Source organism: Hetaerina americana, unplaced genomic scaffold, assembly GCF_022747635.1.
Source record: "Hetaerina americana unplaced genomic scaffold, ioHetAmer1.1.p SCAF_10, whole genome shotgun sequence".
NCBI lineage: Eukaryota > Metazoa > Arthropoda > Insecta > Odonata > Calopterygidae > Hetaerina > Hetaerina americana.
In genome coordinates, this window is record NW_027286070.1 from 31,608,567 (window position 1) to 31,635,357 (window position 26,791).

The following is a 26,791-nucleotide window of genomic DNA, read 5'->3' on the forward strand; positions in this document are numbered from 1 at the left end:
ATGACTTTAGAGCATGAAACCATTGAATTTTCAAACAATCTTTCTTTAGGCATTCTAATAATATATAAAGTAATCAACAGGGAATAATAATTTCATTACTTATTCAGAATTTAGCACCATTTAGATTCCAATATCAGAGTCTAAATCCTATGGATCTCCCACGTTTTTTATCATTTGTCAAAATAATTATCTGATAACACGTTCTCTGATAATTCTTATCGAGGTTGATCGTTGAAAGCCATTCACATTTGTAAATAATCACATAAAAAGTATTGATTTTCGATTGTGATATAAAATGTTAAAGTTTACTTATGATAGTTCTTGCTCAAACTTGGTTGAATCAATTTTAAATGTTTCTTCAGTTATTTGAACGTAGCGGGTATACATTGAATTTCTACTTGCGACTGTTAATTTTTCTGATTAAGCCGCCACAACCAGAGGGCCAGAGTTTGTGAATGAATGCGAAATTGACGGAAGGCTTGAAGATCTGTCAATCCATGTGGTAATCGTTCTTTTCCATTATTTTTTATGAGATGGGCGTTCAGCAATGAAGGTTACCATAAAGAGTAAGTGATAGCTACGTTAATTGATGCCTGTTTCGTTTTTCTTTAGTTGATTTTGCGTATAAATCTCATCGACGGATGTTGATATCATTCCTTGTAATCGTTAGTTGCCTAATTATTTAGATGAGGTATTTAGTGACCGAGTAGCTTAATGAAACTAGGTCTACCAAGTTCTCAATTTTGTACTGTAATAATGGAAGGTTAATTAATTAATGCAACTCTACGTTCATTTTAATTGGTATTTTGCTTGAGAGACCAACAATACTGGTTCTCTTTCGTTCTTGTCATTCCTGCTGTCTTTATTTGATTTCCAATTTTCTCTTTGATGTTGTAAAATGTGATTTTTTTACTTCTCGGCTAATTTTACAATTGAAATTTTATTTTTAGGCTGGACTGGGGTTGCCATTTGGCGTTGGGTAGCAAATGACGACAATTGTGGTATATGCCGTATGTCATTTGATGGTTGCTGTCCAGAATGTAAACTTCCTGGTGACGATTGCCCATTAGGTGGGTTAAAACTTTAAAAATGCCCCTTTACCTGTACCCATCTGGCATAATATATTTTTTATGCAGCTTAGTAGATAGAAGATAATTAGTAGTATTTCATTCGAAATTTGCCACCTGTAACCGTTCGTATTTGTACATTCTCACTAATCCAAAGAAATTGTAATGCCCATATGTTTTGACCTTTCTTCTTATGTATACCACTTGGTAATATTGAAGCATTTCTGCCCATTTTTCTTTTAGTTATGCTCCGTATTGTTTTATTGTCACATGGTTTGAGCAGTAAATTTCTTGTTTTCTGTATGCTTTGTCTCACCTAATATCTAGTGTAAGCACGAATTTTTCTCCCAGTGTAATCATTTGATTTTGATTATGCATTATGAGCTTTGCGTCTTATTGCGGATATGCAATATGTACTTCAATCAAGAAAATGTAGTGTTTATTCCTTATTTCCTGTGTGAATTTTTTATCGTTAATCATATGTATTCATTGCGAAATTATATGAATCAATGTCATATTTGTAAAAATCATCTTTTTTGTGCTGACAAAGGAGTAATAATTACTGTTATCCTTCGGCTAGAGTACGTGGAGACAGAGTAAAGTCAAAATAACTGAAAATTTTAATAATGATTGTAGATTACAAGAGTTGCAGCTTTTGATTCCTTGGAGATTTTTCTTCAAATAGATTGGCTAAAAACTTAACACTTAATTATATCAATAAATATAGTCATTCCAATTAGGGATATGATTTTCTTAAGGATGATGATGTTCATCTGCACAATCATGACAATAATTGGAGAGCTTAGTGAACAAAGTTGGAAGTTTGGGGGCAGGTGTTCAATAACTGGATCAGTCTAAATTAGTGGAAGTGTAAACTAAAAGTTGAAATTAGGCATCTGATATTTCCTGTACCTGGAGTGATTCTTTGATTAACATTTCAAAAGCTGTGTGTACATTAAACAATGAAATCAAGAGGAGTTCTAGGATAATTTTGCATCCTCTCTGGCAAATTAAAGATAAATAAATGTTTGCCACTTAAATGACAAGTGCACAAAACCTAGCATGTTTTATCTTCAGTTAAACATTGTTTGCCAAAAGATACCAACATGGTTCACCCTAGACCACGTTTACCACATGGCTAGAGTAATTTTAAATTCTATTTTTATTTGTTTTGATAATCAAAGATGGAAAGTTGTGAACATGTCTAATAGACATAAAACTAAAATGGACAGGAGTGAGAGAATATATCTATTTTTGATGGAACTAGAAGTTGCAAGCCGTCTGGGACAGGAGTTGAGAACGCACTGGAAGTCTGCTTATGATGAAGCTGTTGATAAACGTAACAGTTTCAGGTTTAACTATGTGGAACTCCTTCATTATGAGGGTAAAAAAGAAACTTTACACTCCACAATCAAATTTTAATATTTCCTGACCATGGTTTCGATGCTGTGCATCATCAAAACCATGGTCGTGAAATATTAAAACTTGATTGTGGAAGTGTAAAGTTTCTTTTTTACCCCCAAAGCTGTTGATGATAGCGACCACGTAAGCACATCGTTATTTTAATCTTCTTGGGAGAATGTATTAACTTTATTATGAAATTAATGATAAAAACTCTTGCAAACAAATCAAAACTTTTCCAAAGGTGGGACCAAGTGTATGGTAGTCATGAAAAATGAGAGAACAGTTCCAAGACCTTCATATATCTCTTGGCTCATTCTGTGATTTTGTTGCTAAATGTACAGTGCATGTAAAAGAATTTTCTGGATGTACAATCTGCGAATATTTTTTTTTGTGATAGAAGATGACCCTTCAGGTTCAACTTAGCTTTAGCCTATGACTTTTTGAAGAGAGCACATTACTGTGGGTGTTCCTGGAGGGGTAATATTTGATAGTGATGTGAGATTGCTATACAATGGGAAGCAAATAGAGGTAGTAGTGAGGTGGGGGTCAGCAGTTTTGGGATGAAGAATGACTGTAAGGAGAAAGCAATAGATTTCTGCAGGAAATGGGGATTAATCATAACAAACACTTGATTTAGACACCATAACAGGCATAGGTATGCACAGCAAATGTACAGGAATTCAGAACAGTTATAATATTACGGTTAGGCACAGATTTAGAAACAGCATGGTTATTTTGCAGATTTAGATAATAATTTTGTAATTATAAAGTGTAGCATCTAACTCAAAAAGATAAAAGCAGGAAATAAGAAATGGATTGTAGAGGCATTAACCAGAAAACCAAGAAAGGAGTATCAGCAGGCAGAAGTATGAGGGCACTAAAGAAGAAAAATTGGAATAAATCAGAAAAGGGTTATTGAAAGCCACAAATGAAATTATGAGAACAGTAAATAGAAAAAGGCAATGAAACCATTGATTACAGATGAGGTGGTTAGAAAAATGGGAGAAAATGGAAGGATGTAAAAAGAGAGCTTGATAGAATGATATCTAAAGAGTTAAATAATAAACTGAGTTGGGAAACAAATAGATGGAGGATGCAGTGCGAGGGTATGGAAAGTTTGCAGAGGAAAGGTGAAATTGGTGCACTCTATAGGAAGGTGAAAACACTGTTGGAAAGTGAGAACAGAAAATCCTTGCAAACACTCGAAGATAAGTCAAGAAAATTATTAATTGAACCAGTATATCTGAAGAGAATTGTAAGGAATATATCGGAAATCGAATCAAATAGAATATATGTTTCCATAAATATATACCAAATATATGGTAAAGGTATTAGGACAGCAAGCTTGAACATAGAAAGGGAATATAACATACACGAGGATAGCTTAGTTCCGGATGTAATCGGTGGCAACATAGAAAGGACATAATGGGAATTGAAATCAAATAAGGCCTTGGGGGTAAGTAGCATTCCTACCGACCTCCTTGAAGGTTTAAGAGAACATGGGAAAAAGAGTTCTATAGTATGAACTAATTTGTAGCATTTATGAGGGGGGAGGGAATTTGGCTGGAAAATATCATCAGCTCAGTGTTAGTTCCTATTCCAAAATCATGAAAGGCAGCCATACATGAAGACTACAGAACAATGTTTGATTCCACTTGCAGCTGAAGTGGCTCTCAGAATCATTAATAAGTTATAAGTTAATAGTTAGTTCCTATTCCAAAATCATGAAAGGCAGCCATGCATGAAGACTACAGAACAATGTTTGATTCCACTTGCAGCTGAAGTGGCTCTCAGAATCATTAATAAGAGGATTTAGAGCAGGGCAAATGAGTACTTAGGAGGATGATCAGTTTGGGTTCAGAAAAAGGAGGGGCACGTGTGATGTCATAGCAGTAATGAGGTCAATGGTAGAGGGGAACATTCAATACAATCAGGATGTATTTTGTCTGTTTCGTAGATTTTAAGAAGATATTTGATATAATGAATTTGGTAGAATTAATGAATATGTAACAGGAAAATAGGAGTAGATTGGAGGGATAGGAGAGTTACATATAACCTGTACATGTCTAAAGACTGCCTATGTACGAGTGACAGATGGGGGGTCTGGATGGGCAATGCTAGGAAGAGGGATAAGACAGGGGTGTCAATTTTCACCTGTGCTTTTCAAGGTGTGTGTGAGGGGAATAGTTTAAAATGCATGAGAAGAACTGGATTTACGGATGAAAGTCTGTGGACAATACATAAAATCAGATTTGTTCATGATCAAGCTTTATTGTGGCAGTCACCCAAGGAGTTGAAAGCATTGCTGAATGCATCATAAAGTCAGTGAAAGTCAAGGTATGGGGTGAGAATAAACACAAACAAAACAAAGTTTGTGGTTTTCAAGAAAGAGAAAAAATAAGGTAAATGTAAAAATTCAAGCTTGTGAACTTGAGCAGGTAAAGTAGTAAGGACATATGACAAAGAATTGCATCAGGCAATGAAGCTTTCACCGGAAGGAGGGAATTGATAGCAGGGATGTTGAGTAAGTATGTTGAGAAACTGCTCATCAAAACTTTAATGTGGAGCATGGTTTTGTATGGCGGAGAAACATGATTGTTGAAGCAAGATGATAGGTGTAGATAGGAGGCTTTTGAAATACGAGTGTGGAGAAGAATGGAAAAAGTGAAATGGACCAAATGGAAAACAAATAAGAGGTGATTGTTGGGAGAACTCCAAAGGAGGCAGGAAATATTGATGCAGGACATTTTGATTGGCAATAGGATGTTGAAAACTTTGATAGCAAGGAGAACATTGGGCTAGGGAGAAAGGGGTTGTAATGGAATGGGTATGTAGGGAAGAAGGAAGTAAGTTTGCAAAAATGATGAGGGGCTTATGATAGTATCACATACCAGGTTTTTTTTGTTAGGAGAGGCATTTAAGTGTGTTGTTGTACCATTATATAGGCTGTGTCCATCCAAAATATGCCATAAATGGTAGATTACCTGTAATAATATGTTTTGCAATAAATAATTTGAGAAATTCTACCCTTCAACATTAATGAAAGAGATCTAGCACTTGCAGATTGTAGCCATGAAAGTGAAGAAGGAATTGCTCCATGAAATCACATGTCATTCCTCTTATTTGTTGTTGAGCACAAATATTTAACTCTTGAGAAAATATGGCTGAAAAAATGCAATTTGACGTTAGCAAAAATATGAAGATCAACCCTTAGCAGAATTATTTTCACATTTACATTGTCACAAACTCAACTCCATGAAAGAATTATGTTTTAAACAGATATTTTGAAGGATTATACAGTAATGGTGACTCGAAGCCAATCCAAAATCTCCTTGGTGTAAATGAATTGTTGAATAACATCATAAACCTAAAGGGATAACGTATTAATGACTGCGGTCCATCAGAGCTAACAAATCTTAATAAACTAGAATGGATCTCAGTATGCATGCCTACTGAAAGACTTTGATATCTGAGATTGAATCATATCTAGGGAACATATTTAACAAGTCCTAAATAAAAACGTTGTGTGCCAAAATTCTTAAAAATGGTCCATGTTACTCCCGTTAATAAAAGTGGAAAGAAACATAATCCCAGAAACAACACCATTATCATTTATTTATTTATTTCACATTAATCTAAAAACAGTACTTTGACCTTTGCAAGTGATATAACAATAGAAGCAACTACAAACAAGCAAGCCCTAGATGGAGAAACATCCACCTAGGGGGGAATCGAACCTGCAACCTTTAGGTTGGCAGGCAAGGACTTAACCCTGCTGCAACTGGGGCTGGCAATCCCCTCTCATTGCAAATATGTAAAGGGTATTTTTGTAACATAATGAAATTCCTCAATAATCTTTACAAATATCCAACATGGCTTATGAAAGTCTAGGTCTTATGAAACACTATGGCTTATCCAGCCATAAATTAAGAGCAAAATCAGATGAATCAAGAAAACATGCAGGCATTATTCAACTTTAAAACAGGATTTGATGAAGCACCGTATAGCTGTTATACAAACTACAATCATGTAGAAATAATGGCCAAGTAGTGAATTAGGTTCACCTCATTCATTCAGAGAAAATTAATAATGATGAAAATAATTCTTCGTGAGTAAAGTTGGATTATTTGCGAATGTTATCATCATCTATCAAGATATGTATAACACATGGAACTGTGAAACTCTTTCCAAAAATTGAGACAACTATTGCTTGGTATTATGGATGTGATCTCCATTTCAATCCAAAAAAATGTGTGGCAATGAATTTCTTAAAATCTTTGTTGCAATATCATTGGATGTAGTATGGGAAAAGTATGTTTGGAATAGAATTCAGGACTAAGTGTTCATTGTGCTAGGGTGGGGAAATATTCAAATGAAAAAGTTTAGACCAGGTGTTATTTTGCATTGGTTATACCTCACATTGAATACTTGTTGAGTGTTAAAGACCCTGTGTACTTCATTTTAAATTAAACCAACTCATTATTATTTTTTAGTCAGGATGGGATATGCTGAAAACGCAAAAATTACACTCAAACTTAAACTTTTATATAAATGCAATTCATTTGAGTCTAGTATTGGTGCTGAAGAAATAATTTTAGTGCCACTTCATATAGGTAGGCAAGATAGCAGTTATAAGTTAAAGGAAGGTGATTTCTGAAGTGATTGATATAAGGAATTATTTTTCCTTCTAACAATTTCACAATACCAGGAAACTAAGCACAGCAGTTTGAATGTCTGTTATGCCATTAATCAGAATCACTAATTACTCTCAAGGCTATTGATCAAACACTACCTGTAACACACTGTCATGGTGGTTTACAAGGTATAATGTAGATGGATCAATAAAATGAGGTCATTTTGGGACATGTGGTCACTTGTTCAAGTCACTTAAAGAAGGGACCTTATGGTCTCAATATGGCATGATTAAAGACATGTATCTATCTTAAATGTGAGGCAACAAATTTTGTCCAGTAGGTATGCTCAAATGGAAAAGGAGACATTTGGCTCTTCAAGCATGTTAAAATATAACGTAGTTTTAAATAGTTATAATTTTCACACTTATATAGTTTTCTCCCACTTTGTGTGTGTAAACCTTGCTGGCAGGCTCCCAAGTAGGAATGATGCTGAACAAATGGAGAATTCATTGTTGAAAATAAACCAGTGCTAGAAGCCAGACAGCTGATGTGTGTCAACTTCTACTGTGAGAAATCCTGTTTAAATGCATAGGCAGAAGCTTTTTCATGCTGACTGGTGCTGAATCTTGTTGGAAAAAAACCAGTATCCACTGTGTTCATACCCTAAAGTAATTCTCACCTGAGGCCCTCCATGGCATTCCATATAATAGTAATATTAATGAGCATATTCATTGGGGTGAAATTGAGTAAATATAATCCCTTCTTTCACCTAACCCATACGGTGCTGCTTGGCCATCCTTCATCTCTTACTTCCCTATTCCAATCACACTAAAACAGGCCCTGTCTGTCATTTTGTTGAATTTAGTTTTGGCTTCCTATTGCAGGACCCTCATCCACCATAGTTTTACCCAGCATTAAGTGGTAGGTAAAGCTAAGCATCACTTTGCAGAGTAGAGATAGCTTGCTACCTTTGATGTAATCACTCAAGTTTTGCCAAAGGTTTGTCAAGGTGTCCAAAACATTCTCACTGCTTTGATTATTGTATGTAGCTGCTTTCCGCACTTTGGTTTAGAATTGAAGGTTACTGCATGATATTTCATTGATAGTAATTAACATATCTCTTTATGATTGGTCACCAGCAGCTGCTATCTCAATAAATTCCACAGTAATATCCATTGGTTCATTGGATGTAGTGGTGAGCAGAGGGACATTTTCTTACAAGTCACAGTTGACTCCATTTTCAGGCACCAAACCTAAGCATTGCACAGGACCCTCTTGAAAAGTTGACGCACACTATCCAGGTACCTCCCAGCTAAATGAACATCCAAATTGATGGTATACGATTGTGTGTAGATGCCAACATTGTTCATATATGCTATGTGGATGTTGATAAGCAAATTCTACAGCAGTATTAGTGAAAATTTCCATAAGATAGCCCACTTGAAATAGGCAATCTCACTAAGTATCCATTTAGAATGACTAGCATTTCTGATCCAGCATGACACTTATCCATCTCATAATGCCCAGTGGTATATTTGGTAAAACAATTTAGCAATTGCAAACCAGGCATCACAGGTTGCTAAGAATTTTGAGTAGGTGCATAATGTCATCAGAAATACTGAACAGAGACTTGAAATAAATTTTTCAACTACTCATTCTGTGATTTATGAAAGTCAAAAGTAACCTTAATTCAATAGTTAAATAGGGCAGCGAATTTTATAGTACCTAGTTTATAAGTGCTACGTATGTATTCCTTAAAAATATATATGCATCACAAATGAAATATACACTTGAAAAAATTATTCTAACCGAAGATAGATTTGGTTAAAATAAGAATAGCCCCTTGCATTCACGCCACCATTTGCTGTTTGCCACTTGTGAAGCAATAAAATTTTCAAACAAAAGAATTTCCTTTCTTTTATAATGTGAGATTCACTAATACATAAGAATAAGGAGTTTGTCATGTAAATTTAAGGGTTGTTGGTGGTTGCAAAATTTGAATTTGTGACCGCCATGTTATAACTAAGTTTTATAAATGGCTAAATGTTAATCAACCTCAGTTTAAGGGGCTAGATCAGCTGTGATTGTTGAAGTAACCATAAAATGTAATGAAGGATTAGAGAGATCTCTCCTTTTAAGTGATCCTTGCCATTGTTCCCTGGGGTATCTTCCTCCATAGCTCTTACGAATCACTGTTGGGATTTTTCAAGCGATGAACCTATGTGTTCCTGATATGCAGAAACATTTGACTTGAGTTTAAGAATTTTAAGAGTAACAGTTTTAGCATTGATACCACATTTGAAATGTTTGGCTGCTTTTTTTTATCTCTTTCATGGAAGAAGATAATTTCTAGTTCCATTTTTTTGCTGCTTTAGATAAGCAATCATATTTATGAATTATATACCTTATAAAAGGTGAAAATTTGTGAAAAGACAGCACAGTGCATTCCTCCCAACATAGCTGAGTGGAATTGAAACTCGAGCATGCCAGGAGAAACATATATGTCAATTAAATACAATGCATATGTAGTATTTGAGAAGTATTTGTGACAAAAATTGTAGATATAAGGTGAGGAATACATACGTGATGAAAGAATGTCGATTGGGTGAGCTGGTAATGGATTATTATGAAAGAAGTGTGGCACTGCGCCTCATGTTGAGTGAATGGATGCAAGCTGAATGAGCAAAACAAGAATGGAGTAAATGAGGGACAGAAGAGCTTGTGTGAAATAATCAATTAATGTGAAAGAAGCAGGGAAGATTTGAGTTAAAGGAAAAATTGCAGTGAAGGTAGATTTCCTGAAGTAACCTTTAATCATGCTTTATTGACATTGCTTAGCTGGAAAGGGTGTGGCATGAATGGTATCTGTGTTCATGTATGTGTATGTATTAGGATTGTAGGCCCAGAAGTGAGGTTAGACAGTTTATTTTGCCAGCTAACTTACTGTGGTTCTTCCATTAGTTATTGTGCCTTGCTTTTTTTGCATAAAATATTGTTTAGCTTCAAAATTCTGTTGAGCAAGTGGAAAGTGAGCCACATTGGGGTGTTCAGGAAAGTTCATCCTTAAAGACCCATGTTTACTCTGATTTTATGCATTGACATTTATTATCAAGTAAATGTTACACACTATGTAACTATTATTATATACCTCATACCTCTTTACCACGCCATGATATTAGTCATTCAATTTGTGGCATTCAGTTTTATAGATTGTAGATGATTTGTTTTACCTGTAATCCAAGCTCTTTCAGGGGTTATGATGGTGTCATTATAAAGGGACAAAGAGTTTAATTGATGCTGATGGAATGCTAGAATAAAGATGTGAAACCACTGTACTGAAACTTTGGTTTTGTGTCAATTAATGCTATTAAAACTCAAAATGTATGAGATCTTCTACCTCATGATATGGCCTTGAATGGGAGGACCATGGTATAATATGCTTAAGTTATATTTAAGAGATGCTGTGCCATTAGCTTTCTTAAGGCATAAATTCGTGTCAATACATAAATTCAAAGATAGTTCAACTTATTCATAGAATAGTTGTAACAGTGCTAATCATTATTTGTGATAATAAATAAAAATTAGGGATCACTAGACTGTACAAAGATGAATTTGCTGCATAAAATATAATTTTTGTTTGGCAATTATCAGATCCATAAATATGTGAGGAGTATAAGAGACTATACGGGGAATATTATATTGATAATTTTTGCTCTTTCTTACGTTGGTAAATAAATGGAACAAAATAAGCTGAAAGAAAAAAACTTGGATTTTTTGACGGTGAGTTCATTCTTCAGATTTATGTATGTGGTCATGTTGACAAATGTGGGTTCATTATTTTAATGTGCTTGAACTAACATCAAATTAATCGTATTTGTGATGCATCTTATGTATTAGACATGCATAATTCATGTTATAATAGAGCTCTCGTTTAGATGCCTACATGGATTAAAAGAGTACTCAAGTCTTATATGTATGCTAACATGAGCATCGGCAATTTCCATTAAGTCACACCTGTTCAGGATTCATTGGATGTATACATCAGTGAGGTGCTTCTCTGATGGTTTTTGTTTCACTTTCTTTGCAGTTTGGGGTCAGTGCTCCCATTGCTTCCACATTCATTGTATAATGAAATGGCTCAACTCCCAACATGTCAACCATCAGTGCCCCATGTGCCGTCAAGAATGGAAATTTAAAGAATAAATTAAACTTTTGTTTGGCAACGCACAGAGGTAAGCCTCAAATGTTCAGTGTTGAATGAAGCATGTTTAAACATTGTCACAATCATGTGAGGTTAAATTATTGTGCAGTTCAAAGTCGATTTATTTGAACCATAAATTGTGAACAAGTTGATTGAAAAAGTGGATTGAAATCCTTAAATATTAATTGCATCCGGTGATATTTAAAGATTTCTTAATTATCACCTGCCCTAGGATTCCATACTCTTGCAACAGTAAGTGCTTCATGTTTTTGGTTGATATGGAATGTGATTTTGAAGTTATTTTCTCATATGAGCAAATGTTGACCCTTAGTAATGGAGCTATGTAAATGCATTGCTGTATTAAAAACATTTTGGCATAACCATGGAGAGTACTAATATGCAGGGTAAAACATTTAAAAAATTCCTGATGTTTAAAAAGTATTTTTATAATATAAGAGTCTCTTTAGTCTACTATTCACAGTTATCAAGGTTGCTCCCCAGAATCAAGTTTTTTTTCCTCACAAAAAGCTATCGTTCATAAAATTTTGAAATTCACAGATGTGAAAAAAGTATTACCAGATGATATATATTTACTGTGGCTTTCACTTTTAATGTTCTTTAGGAATTTTTGATGATTATTTAAATGATAATTGCTGAAGTTATTTATTCTGAATAGAATAGAAGGCAGTTTTTTAATAAGGAGAACTCGCATATTAATGGACCACAGTAGGCAATGGAGGAGCAATAAGGGGATCAAGATGGTGCGGTGGCTATCGTACTGGCTTCCCACCCTGAGGGCCCTGGTTCAAATCCCGGCAGTGTTGAATATTTTTCAGTGGTATTTGGATCCCTACTTGAGGTGCTTTGTGGAAGGCATTTTGAGTGAATACACCATCGGTCGGAAGGGACTTTAAGCTGCGGACCCCTTGGCGCCTTTCGTAAAGAGCAGGCTAATGCCAATGTTGGGTTTCTCTCTACCCTTAATTGTTTCCTGTCCATCCCTAATGGCGCAAATGATCTCAGCTGTTGGTTGCCTCCCCTAAACACTACTACTACTAGGAGCAATAAGATTGGAAGGAAGATATTTTTTCCAAGTAAAACGCTTTCCTTTGATGATCTGTGGTATTCTGTTACAATTTATAGTTAAGAAACTTTTTTTGGTTATGTTATAGTTTCCCAGCAATAAAAGGTTCTTTTTTTTCCTCCAAACCATTACTTGACATTCTGTGCAATCCTGGCTTGTGTGTTATATATGGTACAGTCCCTGTTGGGCAGAAAAATGAGCATTTGGTCAAAATACCTTGGATGATGTGGCCTCCCTATCTCAATTTCCTGTAAACCTCTACTGTTAGCATGAAATTGCCAGCTTTGTTTAAATATTTTTACGAACTTAATCTTTGTTTATCAGACACGATAGAGATTATACTACTTAAGCTATCCACATGCATGCACATTTGTTGAGATTATGTGTACATGTTTGTGGAATATTGGTGATAAATATTATCTTTGTATACTGGAACTATTTCTGGGGGACACTATGAGTAGTAAACATAAGAATCTTGTATTTTTTATGAACTTTTTTTATCAATGTAAGCTTCTGTAAATTAAGAATCTTCAAGGTATTTACAATATGTTCTTGATGAAATGATTCCAGTGCCATCGCTCTGTGACCAAGGATTTAAGAGCATCTAAGGGAGAATATCCTCTGGTCACTTCCATTATTACCTCCTTAAGTTAAGAATCTCCCTCCTGAAACAACTTGTACTTATATCTTTAGACTGTTGCTGGATCAAAAAGTTTTAAATTGTTTGGCATTAGAACACCCATTGCCCAACTTTTTATCATGAAATGGGAAGGAGTGTCATACTTTTCCATGGAATGTTTATCAGTACAACACGTCTTACTGTGGTATTATTGTGTATGCATTTAAGAGGAATAAAAAGAGAGATTGGCACCCGACAATACCAGATCACAGTGAAATGTGTTAGATGAATAAAATGTCTGTTTGCATGTATGTTGTTCTTACCTATTTCATAGCTTCTTTTACAAAGTCAAGTTTGAAGCCATAAAGTTAATTGGATGTATAAGTTATATCATTCAGGATGTTATTTGATCCTGTAGTGTAGATGCACAGTATGTTATGAACCTGTGACCTTCGTGTTTGTAGGTAATCACATTATCCACCAGTTTAACGAGGACTGTCTTGAAGAAGATTTGCTCAAAATTTCAAGCTCATGTCTAATATATTGTCTGAATATGTCTCGTGCGATATTGCTTCTCATAGCATATTGTCTCTTAGACAAGAATCAATGGAACCTGACCAATTAGTGATCAACTCCCACTCAAATTAAATGCCCTTAAAGGTGGCCTTCCAGCTCAAGTGAATAGAGGGGTGCGTGCCAATGCACATGTTATCTTAGAAAATAATTTGAGTGGCAATTGCTCCTGAAGGAGTGAGGAAGCAGTTTTTCAAGAGGGATTACTCTAATTTAGCAGAGAATAAGTAACCACCATCTAAATCCCATTTTAAGGAGTGTCAAACCTTTTTTAAACCCTTATGGTCTTTCTTTATCATATTCTCTCTTTTTTTAATCTCATAACTTTTTGCTGCTTACTGATTGGAGAGCTAATAGGTATTTCAGGATCTTTCTTGAGGTAATTATTCTCAATTTCATTCTTACATCCCTCCAGTAGTAGCATTAGTCATTTTTATCTTTCGGTACTTGATAGGGGTTTGATTTGGGCTTCAGAAGACGTTTCACTTTAGATTAAATCTCAAGTATTACATTTACAATATCATGTACTCTGATGCCAATCAGAGCTTACAGAAATAAGAGGCCTATAAGGAAAATTTACTTTTTTAAAGAAGGGGACTATAATGGCCTAAAGTGCGCGCTACAGAATCAATTGGCTAGTTTTAAGAAAGATAATAATCACCAAAATACTGAGGATACGTGGAATCATTTCCTAGAGATCACTCGCTCAGCATTCATCTAGTTCATTGGCAATAAATTTATAAAAGATAATATAAAGCCTTGATGGTACAATGTGGTTGTTAGAAAGATGTTGCGATGTCAAGGTTATGTCATGCCAAAATGAAAAATATTAGGGATGATATCTCTCGTGAAAGAAAGAATGAGATCACTTATGATAGCAAGATAATAGGGTGAATACCGAGAGGTATTTTGGAAATCGTTAAGTGAATACAAAAGGAAAAGGTTAGCAGAAAATTTAAAGGAGAATTGTAAAGTATTTTGGTCATAGGTCAGAGATATTCAGGGAACTAAGTCAACTGTTAATTCACTCAAAAATGATAAGGCAAAAGAGTAACCAGCAGTTTGGAAAAGGCTAACTTACTAAATTCCTTCTTTCAAAGCATCTTCACCAATATCTCACTGAATGCCTTTGATAGCTTACCAAATCATGCCGGTCTACTGATGCCCAAAATTGAAATTTCATGTAATGGAATTGAGCTTGAGCTGAAAAATATTAAGGCTAATAAATCCTCTTGGCCCGATGAAATACACGCACGTATATTTAAGGATATAGTTGTAGTAATTGCTCTATCTATAAATCATATTTAAGAAGTTGCTGGTAGATCTCAAGGTTCCCAGAGATTGGAAAACAGCTAACATAACACCAATATTTAAAAACGGAGACCAGGAGGAATGGAGCAATAACAGACCTATGTCCCTCACATCCATTTCGTGCAAAGTTATGGAACATATAGTTGCTAGTTCGATTGTGAGACAACTCCATAATCAGGAGCTATTAATGAAAAATCAGCAAGGTTTCCGATGAAGTAGATCCTGCGAGGCACAACTTAAGCTTTTTGTTCATGGTATTCGTATTTTGAGAGAGAGCAAGGTTCCAGTGCACACTATTTTTCTAGATTTTAAGATGACAAAGTATCGACAAAGTACGTCATAGTAAACTACTTGCAAAGCTAGAAGCATATGACATAGATAAAATATCCAGGGTTGGATGAAAGACTTTTTGAATGATCGGGTACAAAGAGTAGTGATAGATGGAGTTAGCTCAAATGCAGTAGACTAGTAAGTCACTAGCAACGTATGTTTATTTGCAAATGATGCAGTGGTTTACCGTGATATCCGTTATCCTGAGGACAAAGCAGCTTTATCAGATGACCATAATGCTATACAACCCTGGAGCAACACTTGACAATTAGAATTTAATTTTAAAAAGTGAGTTGTGATAAATTTTTGGAAAAAGAGCAATTCCCTCAGAATGCGCACTGCGTTGGCAACTCCAAAATTGAATGTGTAGACTCAATGAAATACCTAGGCGTTACCCTGACTAACAATCTCTCCTGGGTGAAACACATGCGGGAAATAAGTTAACAAAAATTTGGGATTTATTGGAAGAGTATTAGGTAAATGTGATGAAAAAGTCAGAAGAATAAGTAATGAGAAAAAGTAGAATATGCTGCAAGTATATGGAATTCTCACGAAGTTGGATTAATTGCCAAATTGGATCGCGTGCAGCATAGAGGAGCTATATTTGTGAATTGTTGTTATGATAAACTTAGTAGCGTGTCGAAAATGTTAGAGCAGCTAGGCTGGGAATCACTCATTGAGCGAAGGTTAAATTACCGATTGAAGCTTTTGCATAAATTGGAAGGGCGTCTCTTAAACAGTGATGTTGAAAATGTATTATTAACCCCATCGTACTACAGTAGGGGAGATCATGTCAATATAATTAGAGAGATGAAGTGTGGTACAGATAGATTTAAGATGTCATTTTTTCCACAAACAATAAGGGATCATTATAACACAGTCCGACCGAGGTAGGGTCATTTTCGGGTAAAAATTAGTCTGGTATGTATTAAAACCCTGCCACACACCCTAGCAGTGCTTGTAGGGTACATAAATAAAAGTTTTGCATATCTGGTAAATTTGATGTGATGTATTTGAACTTCACAAAGAGAAATTGAAATGACCTTTCTTAAAGCATTCTTTTGAATTCATTTTGTAGTAAGATTATTGTGTAGAAGGATTATATGAGCTGGGAAACTTGGCATTGTCGAATTGTAATATAATTTTTGAAAGAAACGTCAAATAATTGGGGGAAAATAAGATTATATAATTGTTTGAAAGAAGGCAGTTTAGATGGAAATGAACTCTCTGTGTTATGAAAATATTTTAACTTATTGATTGTAATCCTGCTCTAACTTATTTTAAAAATCACAATGACTCTTAGAGGTCAGTAGCAAAGCTTGGGTTTAAGGTGTAGGTATTTTTTTATCATAGGTAATCTACTGGTTAAGGTAGGTTTTGGATGGACCCAACTACCAAATATTCTCTATTGTCTCTCACAACAAAACACTACCCTACATAATTTTTAGGTAATCCAATAGAATTCATGAAATGAAGAACCCAAGGTATTTTTCCACTGTTAGGCGTCATCATAAAGCACAACGGTACCTGATGATGACGCCTAAGAGTTGAAACTAGTAGTAGCAAAATAAAGAACAGTGGAAAAATACATTTTGTTCTTCATTTAATGAACATGAACTTCCACTAAGTTGAGCCAGAAAACATGGAATAATCCAAGAGAAATTAAATTTAATGAGGGTTTCCTGAAATTGGAGAATAACCTGCATTGTTACTGGAGGCTAGCAGTTGACTAGCTTCTTAGCATAAAAAATATATTTATATCTAAAGGCATAATAAATATAACCATAATTTTTAAAATATCCATCTCATAACATGCATATAAATTTTTAAATATTTATCTCATAGCGCACATGTTTGAAAAGAATTATGTTTTATAAAAGGGAACCGTGCCCTGCCAAAAGCAGTCACAGCGAATTCTTTACCAAGATTACAATTTGAACACCCTGTTGTTTCATGTTTGTGCATATTACTCTGTGAGTTGATAAACTAAAGAAATTGCTTCATTTTATTGAAAATAAAGTGCGTTTAACAAGTGTTTCGAAAATTTCCAAATATCTTAAATTAATAATATTATGTACTTAAAATGATATCCAATGCCCTTCATCTACTCCCTTTTTCTTGTTGCTAGACCAAATACCTGTATCCTAATATACATTCATGCGCTGAGGCAAATTTAAGATGAGCCACTTCCATGATACTATTTTTTCCATCCCTCAATCTATGCAAGTGTGTGCAGATGAAAACCTAGTTTTACATGAACTCCATAGTTTGAAGCCTCTTTCAGTCACTAGTGCGTTTTATATTTTCAAGTGACCGAATAATGTTATTAATCCAGTAAGATTTTCAGTGCAATGTCACTGTGGCCCAGTGTAACTTTGGGATTTCTGATTACTAAACATGGGTTTAAGGCTATTATATATCATAAGGGTACTGCTCTCATCATATTTCTTCAGTGGTGATAGCTCTCCAAGCCATCATCTACATACCTGTATACCCATGTACTGGGAATGGTCGGGTGTGTAGCAGCCTTTCTTGAAGCAGCCTCGGGATAAGAGCTTTTGCTAAATGAATGGACATTAACACATTATAGCTCGTAACCTGTGTAGAGTTGCTCCAAAGTTTTATTGTATAAAAGTATACGTAATCTTCAACATAAATGATTTGGAAAATAAATTTTGGAAGTAAACAATTTTTCAGAGAAATTTGAGAAATATTTATGTAGGCTGAGCCTAAATGTCCCGGGTTACCAGTAGTGAGTCTGCACTTCACTACTAGTAGATAATTGTGACGGCTGTTTAGTTAACAATAAGCGTAATTTGTTAATGACATTCCTTTACTCATTCTCCAAATTTTGATGGTTCTCAAAGTATGTGTTTAAGGATCTATGATCGATCAGCGGTGATATGACATTTTTTCAGGATTTTTTTGAAGCACTCATGGAAAACAATGGATACCATTCGCAAATCTCACCATGAGGCACTATGTTCAGATTTCATTTTAAAAAAAGTAAAAACTTTATCTGCACTGATAAAATTTAGATCAGAATTAACTTCATGTCTTTCTCCTCCATAGTGGATTTATCAATTTCAGCGTATTCCATTTCTATGTAACCCGATGCTTTTCGTGAGAGTTTTTTTAATTGAGCCACCCGCGCGATCATCTGTTGTCGGCGATTACATCTAGTTGTTTTCCTGGGTGCTACTTCATTGCTGATAACCCCAGAACGCGTTCCAATCCATAGTTTAGGGTAGAGCGCATTGGTCAACCCATTTTTGTTCTTGGTCTTTTGCCCTCCCTGTTCTTTTCCTACATTGTGTACTTCGGCTTCCTGGTGGTGCTCAATAATACCTTAGTCTTCCCAATGTTACGGAACATTGAAAATGTGCTTTCAGCGTGCACTTTTCGAAGTTCCTTTGTTTACCCGCTTACTTTTTTTTAAGCGCCGCAATCATTGCCCTGTTTTTCATTCCCCTGTTACTCAACCCAAAATTTTATTCTGGTATTTCCTTTTTGTGGTAACCTGACATCCGACTTCTTGAGATTTATCCTTATCGCTCATTGGAATGGGAGCCCATGATTTCGATGGTACAACCCTGCGGTTTTGCCATTAGGTTTTTTCGCTACTGCTAAACACGCTTATGTTTTGAAAGATGTTTTCAGTGTCACTATAAATTGCAATTTACAATATTTATTTGAGGAGCGCGTCTTAAGAGTATCCGTTCCTCTCGGCGGAAATACTTTTCTTAATATAAATAATTGACTTAAAGCGTATATATATTTGGATGATAATTATTTGATCATGTTGATGCTGCTATTGATCTGTACAAGAATATCTGATTGCATAATAGATATTTCGGAAGAAAAAATCTTGTAATTATTGTCATTAATTTTGTTCCAAGTACTTTCGATTGATCGTATTTCGGAATTACCGCAATTAGCAAACCAATTTGTAAAATACTAGTAACTAACTATCGTATTTGTATGCGTAAGAATTTTTCGTATTACCCAACTTCAACATTTTATGCATGTATTTGTAAAAATTTTTCTTCCCTAAAAACTATTAATCCTTTTAGAATGCATATTTCATATACATGAAAAAAGTACGACTAGGTGAAATAGAATTTTGTAACCTACCACAGACAGGGTCTGTTCGAATTTCGATAGCGAACGAAAGGTAGTTAGGAATCCGATTTTTAAAGGAGAAAAAAAGAGTTATTATGGCGGAACGATGAATCCTACTGGGAGGGACGAACCCATGAAACAATGTATAGATTGCGTGTGTAATATTACGATTAGTTTGATGTAAACTTTTACATAGACATTTAATTAGGAAGTTAGTTGAAAATTTCAACTTATGGTTGTAGAAAATAGTATCATTCCTCATGCAAATCTGTAAAATTTCAAATCCGAAAACCCAAATATATCTCAAAGTGTGTTTTAAATCCATCTCATAAAAAACTAAGAGCAAGTTTTTCTCTACCCTTTACCTTCCCTTCGTGTGTCATTTCCTGAAGGATCGGCCAATACTCGTTTCAGATTAGTTTCTCCGGAACACCCTGGGAAAGAAAAGTTGAGACACTTTTCTTTTCCTCATGTTTGTAGTTTGCTGAATCGTTAGATATTTTTAAGAGGAACTTTCGGTCCTGTTGTCCGAGTATTGACCTCATATCGGAAAAACCTTGATAGAGAGCTTAATCGCGGCATTGGTAGAATAAATAGACGTTAAATAAGAGTTGCTAATCAACTGTCACGCCGTCATAATCGAATTTCTTTATACTCAGGTGTTGTTAGGTATTTACATTTCCTACAATTCGAGAGGCGATTTTGTAATCATAATAATATTAGGGGAGATGTGATAGATAGCTTTGGTAGTGTTGCGCTTGGGAACGCGAGAGAAAAATAATTATAACGCAAACCTCTCATATTTCTGGTGGTGTACCTAAACCCATGCAGGATTGTCTAAATATGCACGTTGAAATAAAAATCAGCTCAGGTATTCTCTATGGGTTCTAGAAACTTGCAAATATTTTTCACGTCTCTATTTCTCTGGCGATTAACGTTAGAATCGTGTATGTGCCTGCCGACATTGTTACGAGGGTCATCCGGAAAGTAGTACCCGTTCGTGCCGCATGAAGTGCTGACGACGCGAGTAGCCGCTGGACGAGGTCAGATAGCTTCAGTGGCTTGTCTGCCTTCTCTGAGCCAAGTTGCGTGACGCTAGCATTGCCTGTGTTGTTTCTGTGATTGTTTACAATGTTTAAAAAAATTGAGAACGCCGCCAGTTGTGAAGTGAGGGCAGTGATTAAATTCCTCAATGCAAGAAACGTTCGCCCATGTGATATTCATCGCCAATTAAAGGAGGTGTATGGAGACAATGTAATGGACGAGTCGTCTGTTCGGCGGTGGTGTCGCAACTTCAACATGGGGAGGGGGAACACACACGACGATGAGCGTTCGGGGAGACCGTCTGTCATTACAGACCAACTGGTGAGCTCAGTTGACGAATTCGTGAGGAACGATCGGCGCGTCACAATTGATGACATCTGTGAGCATTTTCCCAATGTTTCTCGAACAATTGTTCATGAAATTGTTAAACACCATCTGCATTATGCAAAAATTTGTGCAAGATGGGTCCCTCGCGTATCTCAATGAGCTGGCGGCGAAGGACTATGCAGCAGGAATACAGAAACTTGTCACACGTTATGACAAATGCCTTAATTTGCTTGGAGATTATGTTGAGAAGTAGTTTAAAGTATCCTCTTTCAAATAAAATTTTTTATGTTTGTTAATATTTACTTTTGTGTCTTTATTTCACGAACGGGTACTACTTTCCGGATGACCCTCGTATATAAAGGTCGAGGTTGAATGACTAGACTGGTTCGTAAAATCCTTATTGAAACTGGAAAGGTGAATTCTACTATTAAAGTTTCATTAACCCACTGTTTGTTATGTATAATGTATTGCGGACAGAAATGGCGTTGGCAATTTATTATTTACGAGTAGAGCTTGAAGTGAGCAAGCAACCTTAAAAGATCCAAGTTCGGTGGTGCGGGGCGTAACTCAGTGGAACTTCTTAATAATTCAAGGGAAGACGGCAAAACTTTGCTATATCACAAACAATATGTTTTATAATGTTTATATTTTGTGGAATAGCATAGTTTTGTTGAATTCCTCAGCATCTTAAAGGACTAAAATCACTCATAAAATCATTTAGGAAGTGAACGATTTCAAAAGCTCTGTTTACCTCCCGTTTCATTCTTATGAACAAAATGCGAAGACGATACTTTAGCTTATAGATAGTTCGTGATAGTATTTTATCGATGCACTCTGATGTATATCTCGATGATTTGTGACGTAGCAGTGTACAGGGCTCTCATGAAAATAAGTAGAATGATTTTTTCCCGCCCACGCGAATGGTTTGAGTATGGGGAGAAAGGTTGCGGCAGGTCTTGGTAAAGCAAAGCTACCCGCTACAGTTTTTTGTGGGCCGTTTTGCTGTATGGATCGCTGCTACACTAGACCCCTATTCGAGGGTTGCGTCACGAGTTTACGATGCGACGTTCCATGGAATCAAGGTACGCGATTAAATTTTGTGTTAAGCTCGGAAAATCAAGTTCGGAGACCATGGTCATGATTAAGGATGCTTATGGAGATGAAGCAATGTCCTAAGGAATGATTTTCCGCTGGAATAAGTTATTCCGGAAGGGGAGAGAGGAGGTTGACGACAAGAAACAAAAGGAGTGCGACGAAAATGAACGAAAAGTCAAAGACGTGCTCAATTCTGAACAACGCCCGAGTGTCGGTGTTAGCAGAAGAGTGCAATATTCCTAAAATCAAAGTCCATCACATTCTGAACGAAGATTCAGTCATGAGAAAGGTGTGTGCCAATGTGGTCCTCAAGGTGTTACCGGAAGATCAGAAGGCTGCTCGTGTGATAATTTCGCGTGCTCTCTTGGACCGCTGTGAAAGTGACTTACAGCCACGATGTGGCACCGCCAGTCTTCTTTTTGTTCCAAAGAATAAAAAGGAGCTTGAAAGGTGACCGCTTTGGGACGCTCGATAACGCTAACCTTGGTATTTTTTTCCTCAGCTCTATTTTGTGGATAGGTTGCGCTCATGTAACGGAAGGTAATTAGTGAACATCATTGCAAACAAATAATTAAAACTTTAAGTATACCATCAGAGTATTTATTAGTTACAATATTTATTATTACTCAGAGACACGACAAGTACATAACGCAATCGCTTCTATTTGATGTACAAGTGTGGTTGAAAATTATTGAGTTGCTTCTATACCTAATGTATTTCACAGTACTATACTCGAGTATTATGATCCAATTTAATCATAACTCGATTCTGCAAGGATGGTAATTACATAATGCGAGTTGAAATGTTAAAGATATATTTTTCTGATTTCTATCAGAACAGTCCTATGAATTTCCTCTATCATTTGAGGGATTCTTGTAGCTAAATGGTCGCAGATCTCATTGATATTTAATACAACGAAGTGATCAATCAGAAATGGTCAAGTTTTCTCAAAAATTTTTATTCGCGAATGCATCATTTAATAACTACGATTCTATTCGACCGATGCCATCAAAAAGGATTCGCCTTTGGCAGAGGGAATCTAATCTCTACAGCAAATCCTTTCGGTGGGATAAGACTCCTTTCCTTTGCTGTGAGCTGTTCGCCCCTAATATAGTTTTGAACCTTTCCCCAAGCGCGCCGCACGGACGTCCTTCCTCGCCCTCTCTTCACTCTCCCCTCCCGCCCTTCCATTCCCGCCCTCTATCCCCTCTCCGCTTACCCCAGTCTCCCATGCGTCACACACAGAGAACACACCTCAGCGCGCAGGTCTTGCCGACGCGCCACTAGTCCTCGCGCTCTCGGCCCGCGTGCGTCCGCAACGTCGTTTGTTTCTCGCTCTGCCGGCGGCAGAAGCTGCCGACATACCCCCTCGGGAGGAAGGGCAACCATCATGAAGTAGCGCTGGGCAAGAATTCACATTCAGTGCGCTCTCCCTCCCCCCGCTTGCAGCTGCCGCCTTTCTGCTTTGTAAAAAGACGGGCGGTCCGTCCCCCCCTTGGCGAACCCCCCTCGTTTTCCTAGTGTGGTGAGAGTGTGTGCTTTTGTGTCTGTGCGTTCGGGTCCATGTGTGGGTGAGCCAGCGCGCTCCGAAGAGGATAACTGCTCGCCTCCCACCCTCATCGCCCCGTCTGCTTCGAGTCGTCCCTCGCGATTTTCCGTCTGGGGATGACTCAGGGTGGGTCGGAGGGTTCCGGGAGGCCCCTTCCCCCGCCCCCCGTCCCTCCTCGTCCCAGTAAGGAGGCCGTTGCCGAGGCCATGGCCCGGAGCAGGATGAATTGCCCCGTGCCCTATGGGCGCAAGCCTCTGAAGAAAATGGCTCCGGACAAACCTCCCGATCCTCCCGCGAGGGCAGCAACCGTCGTCGCCCCACAACAGCATCAGGGCGGTAAGTCCTTCAAGGCCGCCTCCCCGAAGCCCGCGAGGGTGGCCCCGGAGCCTGCCTCCGGAGACGCGGGGCCCGATAGGATGAGTGCTGCCTTTCCTGGGGTGAAGCTTAATCAGCTGGACATGAATCACACGGGTGGAACGAGGCAGGTCATCTTTCAGAGTCCGCCTCCGTCCTCCTCGGCCTACGGGCGCGAGAAGACGCCACCGAAGACGACGGTGTCCGTAGTCGGCAATCGCCCCTCCAGTGAGGTGAAAACGAAAATTTTAGACGTGGGCCCACCCTCTCCAGCGAACCAAGGACGGCGGGAAACCGATGGCCCCTCGGGTGAATCTCGAGCCCCGAATAATACCCCGGCCGTCCCCCTGGCGACGCCCGACCAAGGCCAGCCGGTCCGCCGCCGACCGTCCTCCGGTGACCCAGCGCCGGTCCTCAAGAGTCCCAAGGAGGAACACGAGGTCACGTCCTCTACTACCGAGGACACGAACGGCGACACCTCGAATTCGCGGGAAAGGGGGATGTCACAGAGTCTCTCAAACGGTCACTCCCGGACCACATCCATTTCCTCCCGAAACGGTAGCTTTAGTGACAGGGAATTGAGTTCGGACAATGGCGTCGGCGAATCCGACTTTCAGGTCGAACTGCGACATAGTCGCTCCCCCGGCTGCCCCAACGGTTGTCAGTCGGAAGACGTGAGGCATGGTTCCACTTCGTCTTACAGTGCGTCGTCGGGCGTGTCTTGCAGGAAGTATCCCGGAGGCTTGATCGCCGAGATCACCAGGATGGCCTCCCTGAGGGGTCTTCCGCCGCTCCCCAAGAGCCTGAGCGGGGTCATGGACCTGGAGGGGATAAGACTGATGGAGGCGGAGATAGGGGCCCAAGCCGGGAGGTCATCCGTGGCGGAGCACCACTCCCACCGTGGCCTGCCCCCGGGACCCTCGCCCTCCTCCGCCTCCCAGTCTTCACAGCAGCAGGATGCGCACCACGGGATGGGCCACCGGCACCACCAGATCCAGCCCCTGCCCGCCCACCCAATGCCCCCCGCCCCCCATTACATGTCGGCGCACCAGAACGGCAGCCAGGAGCCGCCTCCTGTAAGGGGCCGGAAGCAGAGCAGCTTGGACGCCCAGCTGGCGCTCCTCAGGCAGGAAATGGTGAGTGTTCTTCATCTTTTCCATCCTACGTGAGGAGGAATTCTTCCATCATGCTAGCAAGGGTTGATGTGGGAAATTTACTTATTATCGGTGTATTACTTAAATAATTCACACCGTTGTCGAAAATGGTAATTTATCACCAGTAGTGAGGGCCAACGTTTTTGATCGTAATTGGTTATTTATTACACTACAGTTGAGAATTTTCGATGTTAGACCGGCGGAGGGAGTAGTATAAGCTATAATACGATCGTATGCACGTGATAGGATATAATTTCCATACTTAATTAAATAATGCGATTTATGAACTCCTTATGGCACGCCCTTAATAAGGGGGGATGTGGCGAGAGTTGTTTAAAGAGTGTTCAAATGGAATACTGTCTTAAAATTATTTATTTGTACTGTAAGAATACAATTCATGGAATAAATTATAAATTCGTTATTCATAGCTTCAGCGTACTTCATGGAGCTCTGATTTTTATTTTCAAGAAGTACGTTGACTGATTTACTTTCCTTAGTTTGGATTTTAAAATATATTGATTGATTGGATTTTAAAATACATTGGCAACCCCACCAAAAAAACAAAACTTAAAATTCAGGTTTCAATGAATGATCATCATCTTTTGGTTGTGTTTTAAGTGTTTATATCTCTAAATTATTGAAATGGAACCGTGCAGCAGAACGAAGGGAGAATTTTGTTGCTTTATTTCATTTTTGCGTTGATCGTGGTTACTTTGTTTTGTCTGAGATTTCCTATCGACAAGTACTTCGCTGACAAAATTGGAAACATGTCTGATTTCAGTCTGACGTATATTTTCTCTGGAGTTTCATTTTGTTTTATTCTTGAGTCGAGATAGCAGTTATGATCTAATCGTGTAAATAATTAAGGTTAAAGTTCCAAGTGGCTCTTAACAAATAAGCGATAGCTTCGGTAAATTTTTGCTAAATTTTCAGCCATAGATTTAACATAGTATCGTTGCATTTACCGCCGTAACTTGGCAGTGTTTACTTTACCACCCTGTTTCAAACTGCTCATCCAAGCAGTGCCTCATCGAAATGCAAACCTAAATAATATACAGTCCCCGCCTCTTCATTTGAGGAAGAGGAGGGTGAGGTATTAACTGTAAAACATTCTCATTGTCCAACGTTCTCCTGTGAGCGTTGGTTGACAAAAATCTAATGAAGAATACAGTTATTCATCGAGGCGTGTCATTTTTAATTAATTTCCCTCGCGAGAACGGCGAATCGGGTCTTTACTGGATTTCCTGATTTCTTAGCTTTCTTTAACATTTGTTTTCCTTCACATCTATTCAGGGCATTCGAAATCTTGACTACAAATTTTGCTGTCGGTTCCCCTCTCGTGTGCAAGAATTTTGTCATCTCAAAAATCCGTCAAATCACTCTCGAGCAACTCTGAAAAGAGTATAGTTGTATTTGAGAATAATAGTAGAGCACATTTTCAATGAAAATTGGTCGAAATCTCTGCAATATTAATTAATAGCAGATAGAAAGGTTAATAAGTAAAATATATTACACTATTAAATTCGTTCAGTTGGTTCGTTGCATCGGTATTCGCATGCAAGTTATTCATCCACACACATCAAGCATACGGGAACTGGTTTTGGTATTTGGCCAATAATGGATTGCCTTAAATATTTTTCGGGGATAACCGCTGGCATTTGAACCATCTGAGTAAACTCGATGTTTACTTTTGAGGAAGGGTTATGCCAGTGATGATGGTCGTACTCCATTCATTTGGCTTGCGTTAAAATTCTATCATTTCTTTTATTTACCTTAGGGGAGTTCTCTTATAGAACTACCGAATAATGTTAGGAAATCAAATAAGCTATATTTTGTCCAGGAATTGCATAAAAGGACAATGTTATAATTACCATAAAGTCATTTCAAAGAAGGAATTCGTCTGCTCGATTTTTCCAGTATGGG

At 37.7% G+C, this 26,791-nt stretch overlaps 2 protein-coding genes across 4 annotated transcripts in view; both read left to right on the forward strand.

Annotated features, from left to right (window-relative positions):
- The first annotated feature begins 453 nt into the window (after positions 1 to 453).
- lmgA (lemming A) lies at positions 454 to 24,544 on the forward strand. Of its 3 annotated transcripts, none has more exons than XM_071598494.1 (4): positions 454 to 566; positions 951 to 1,070; positions 11,193 to 11,337; positions 24,442 to 24,544. In XM_071598494.1, exons 1-3 carry the CDS (start codon positions 548 to 550, stop codon positions 11,306 to 11,308), a joined length of 255 nt encoding a protein of 84 aa, XP_071454595.1. In that variant the 5' UTR covers positions 454 to 547; the 3' UTR covers positions 11,309 to 11,337; positions 24,442 to 24,544. The 3 variants fall into 3 exon arrangements, with proteins under 3 accessions (XP_071454595.1, XP_071454596.1, XP_071454597.1); XM_071598495.1 differs by having other exon boundaries at positions 24,418 to 24,527; XM_071598496.1 differs by lacking the exon at positions 24,442 to 24,544 and adding an exon at positions 12,961 to 13,052.
- lmgB (lemming B) overlaps positions 23,119 to 26,791 on the forward strand; it is an 82,655-nt gene continuing 78,982 nt past the window's right edge. Inside the window, exon 1 of the mRNA XM_071598493.1 lies at positions 23,119 to 24,850. Coding sequence (XP_071454594.1) covers positions 23,477 to 24,850 — 1,374 coding nt within the window. The 5' untranslated portion in view covers positions 23,119 to 23,476. The remainder of the gene's footprint in view (positions 24,851 to 26,791) is intronic.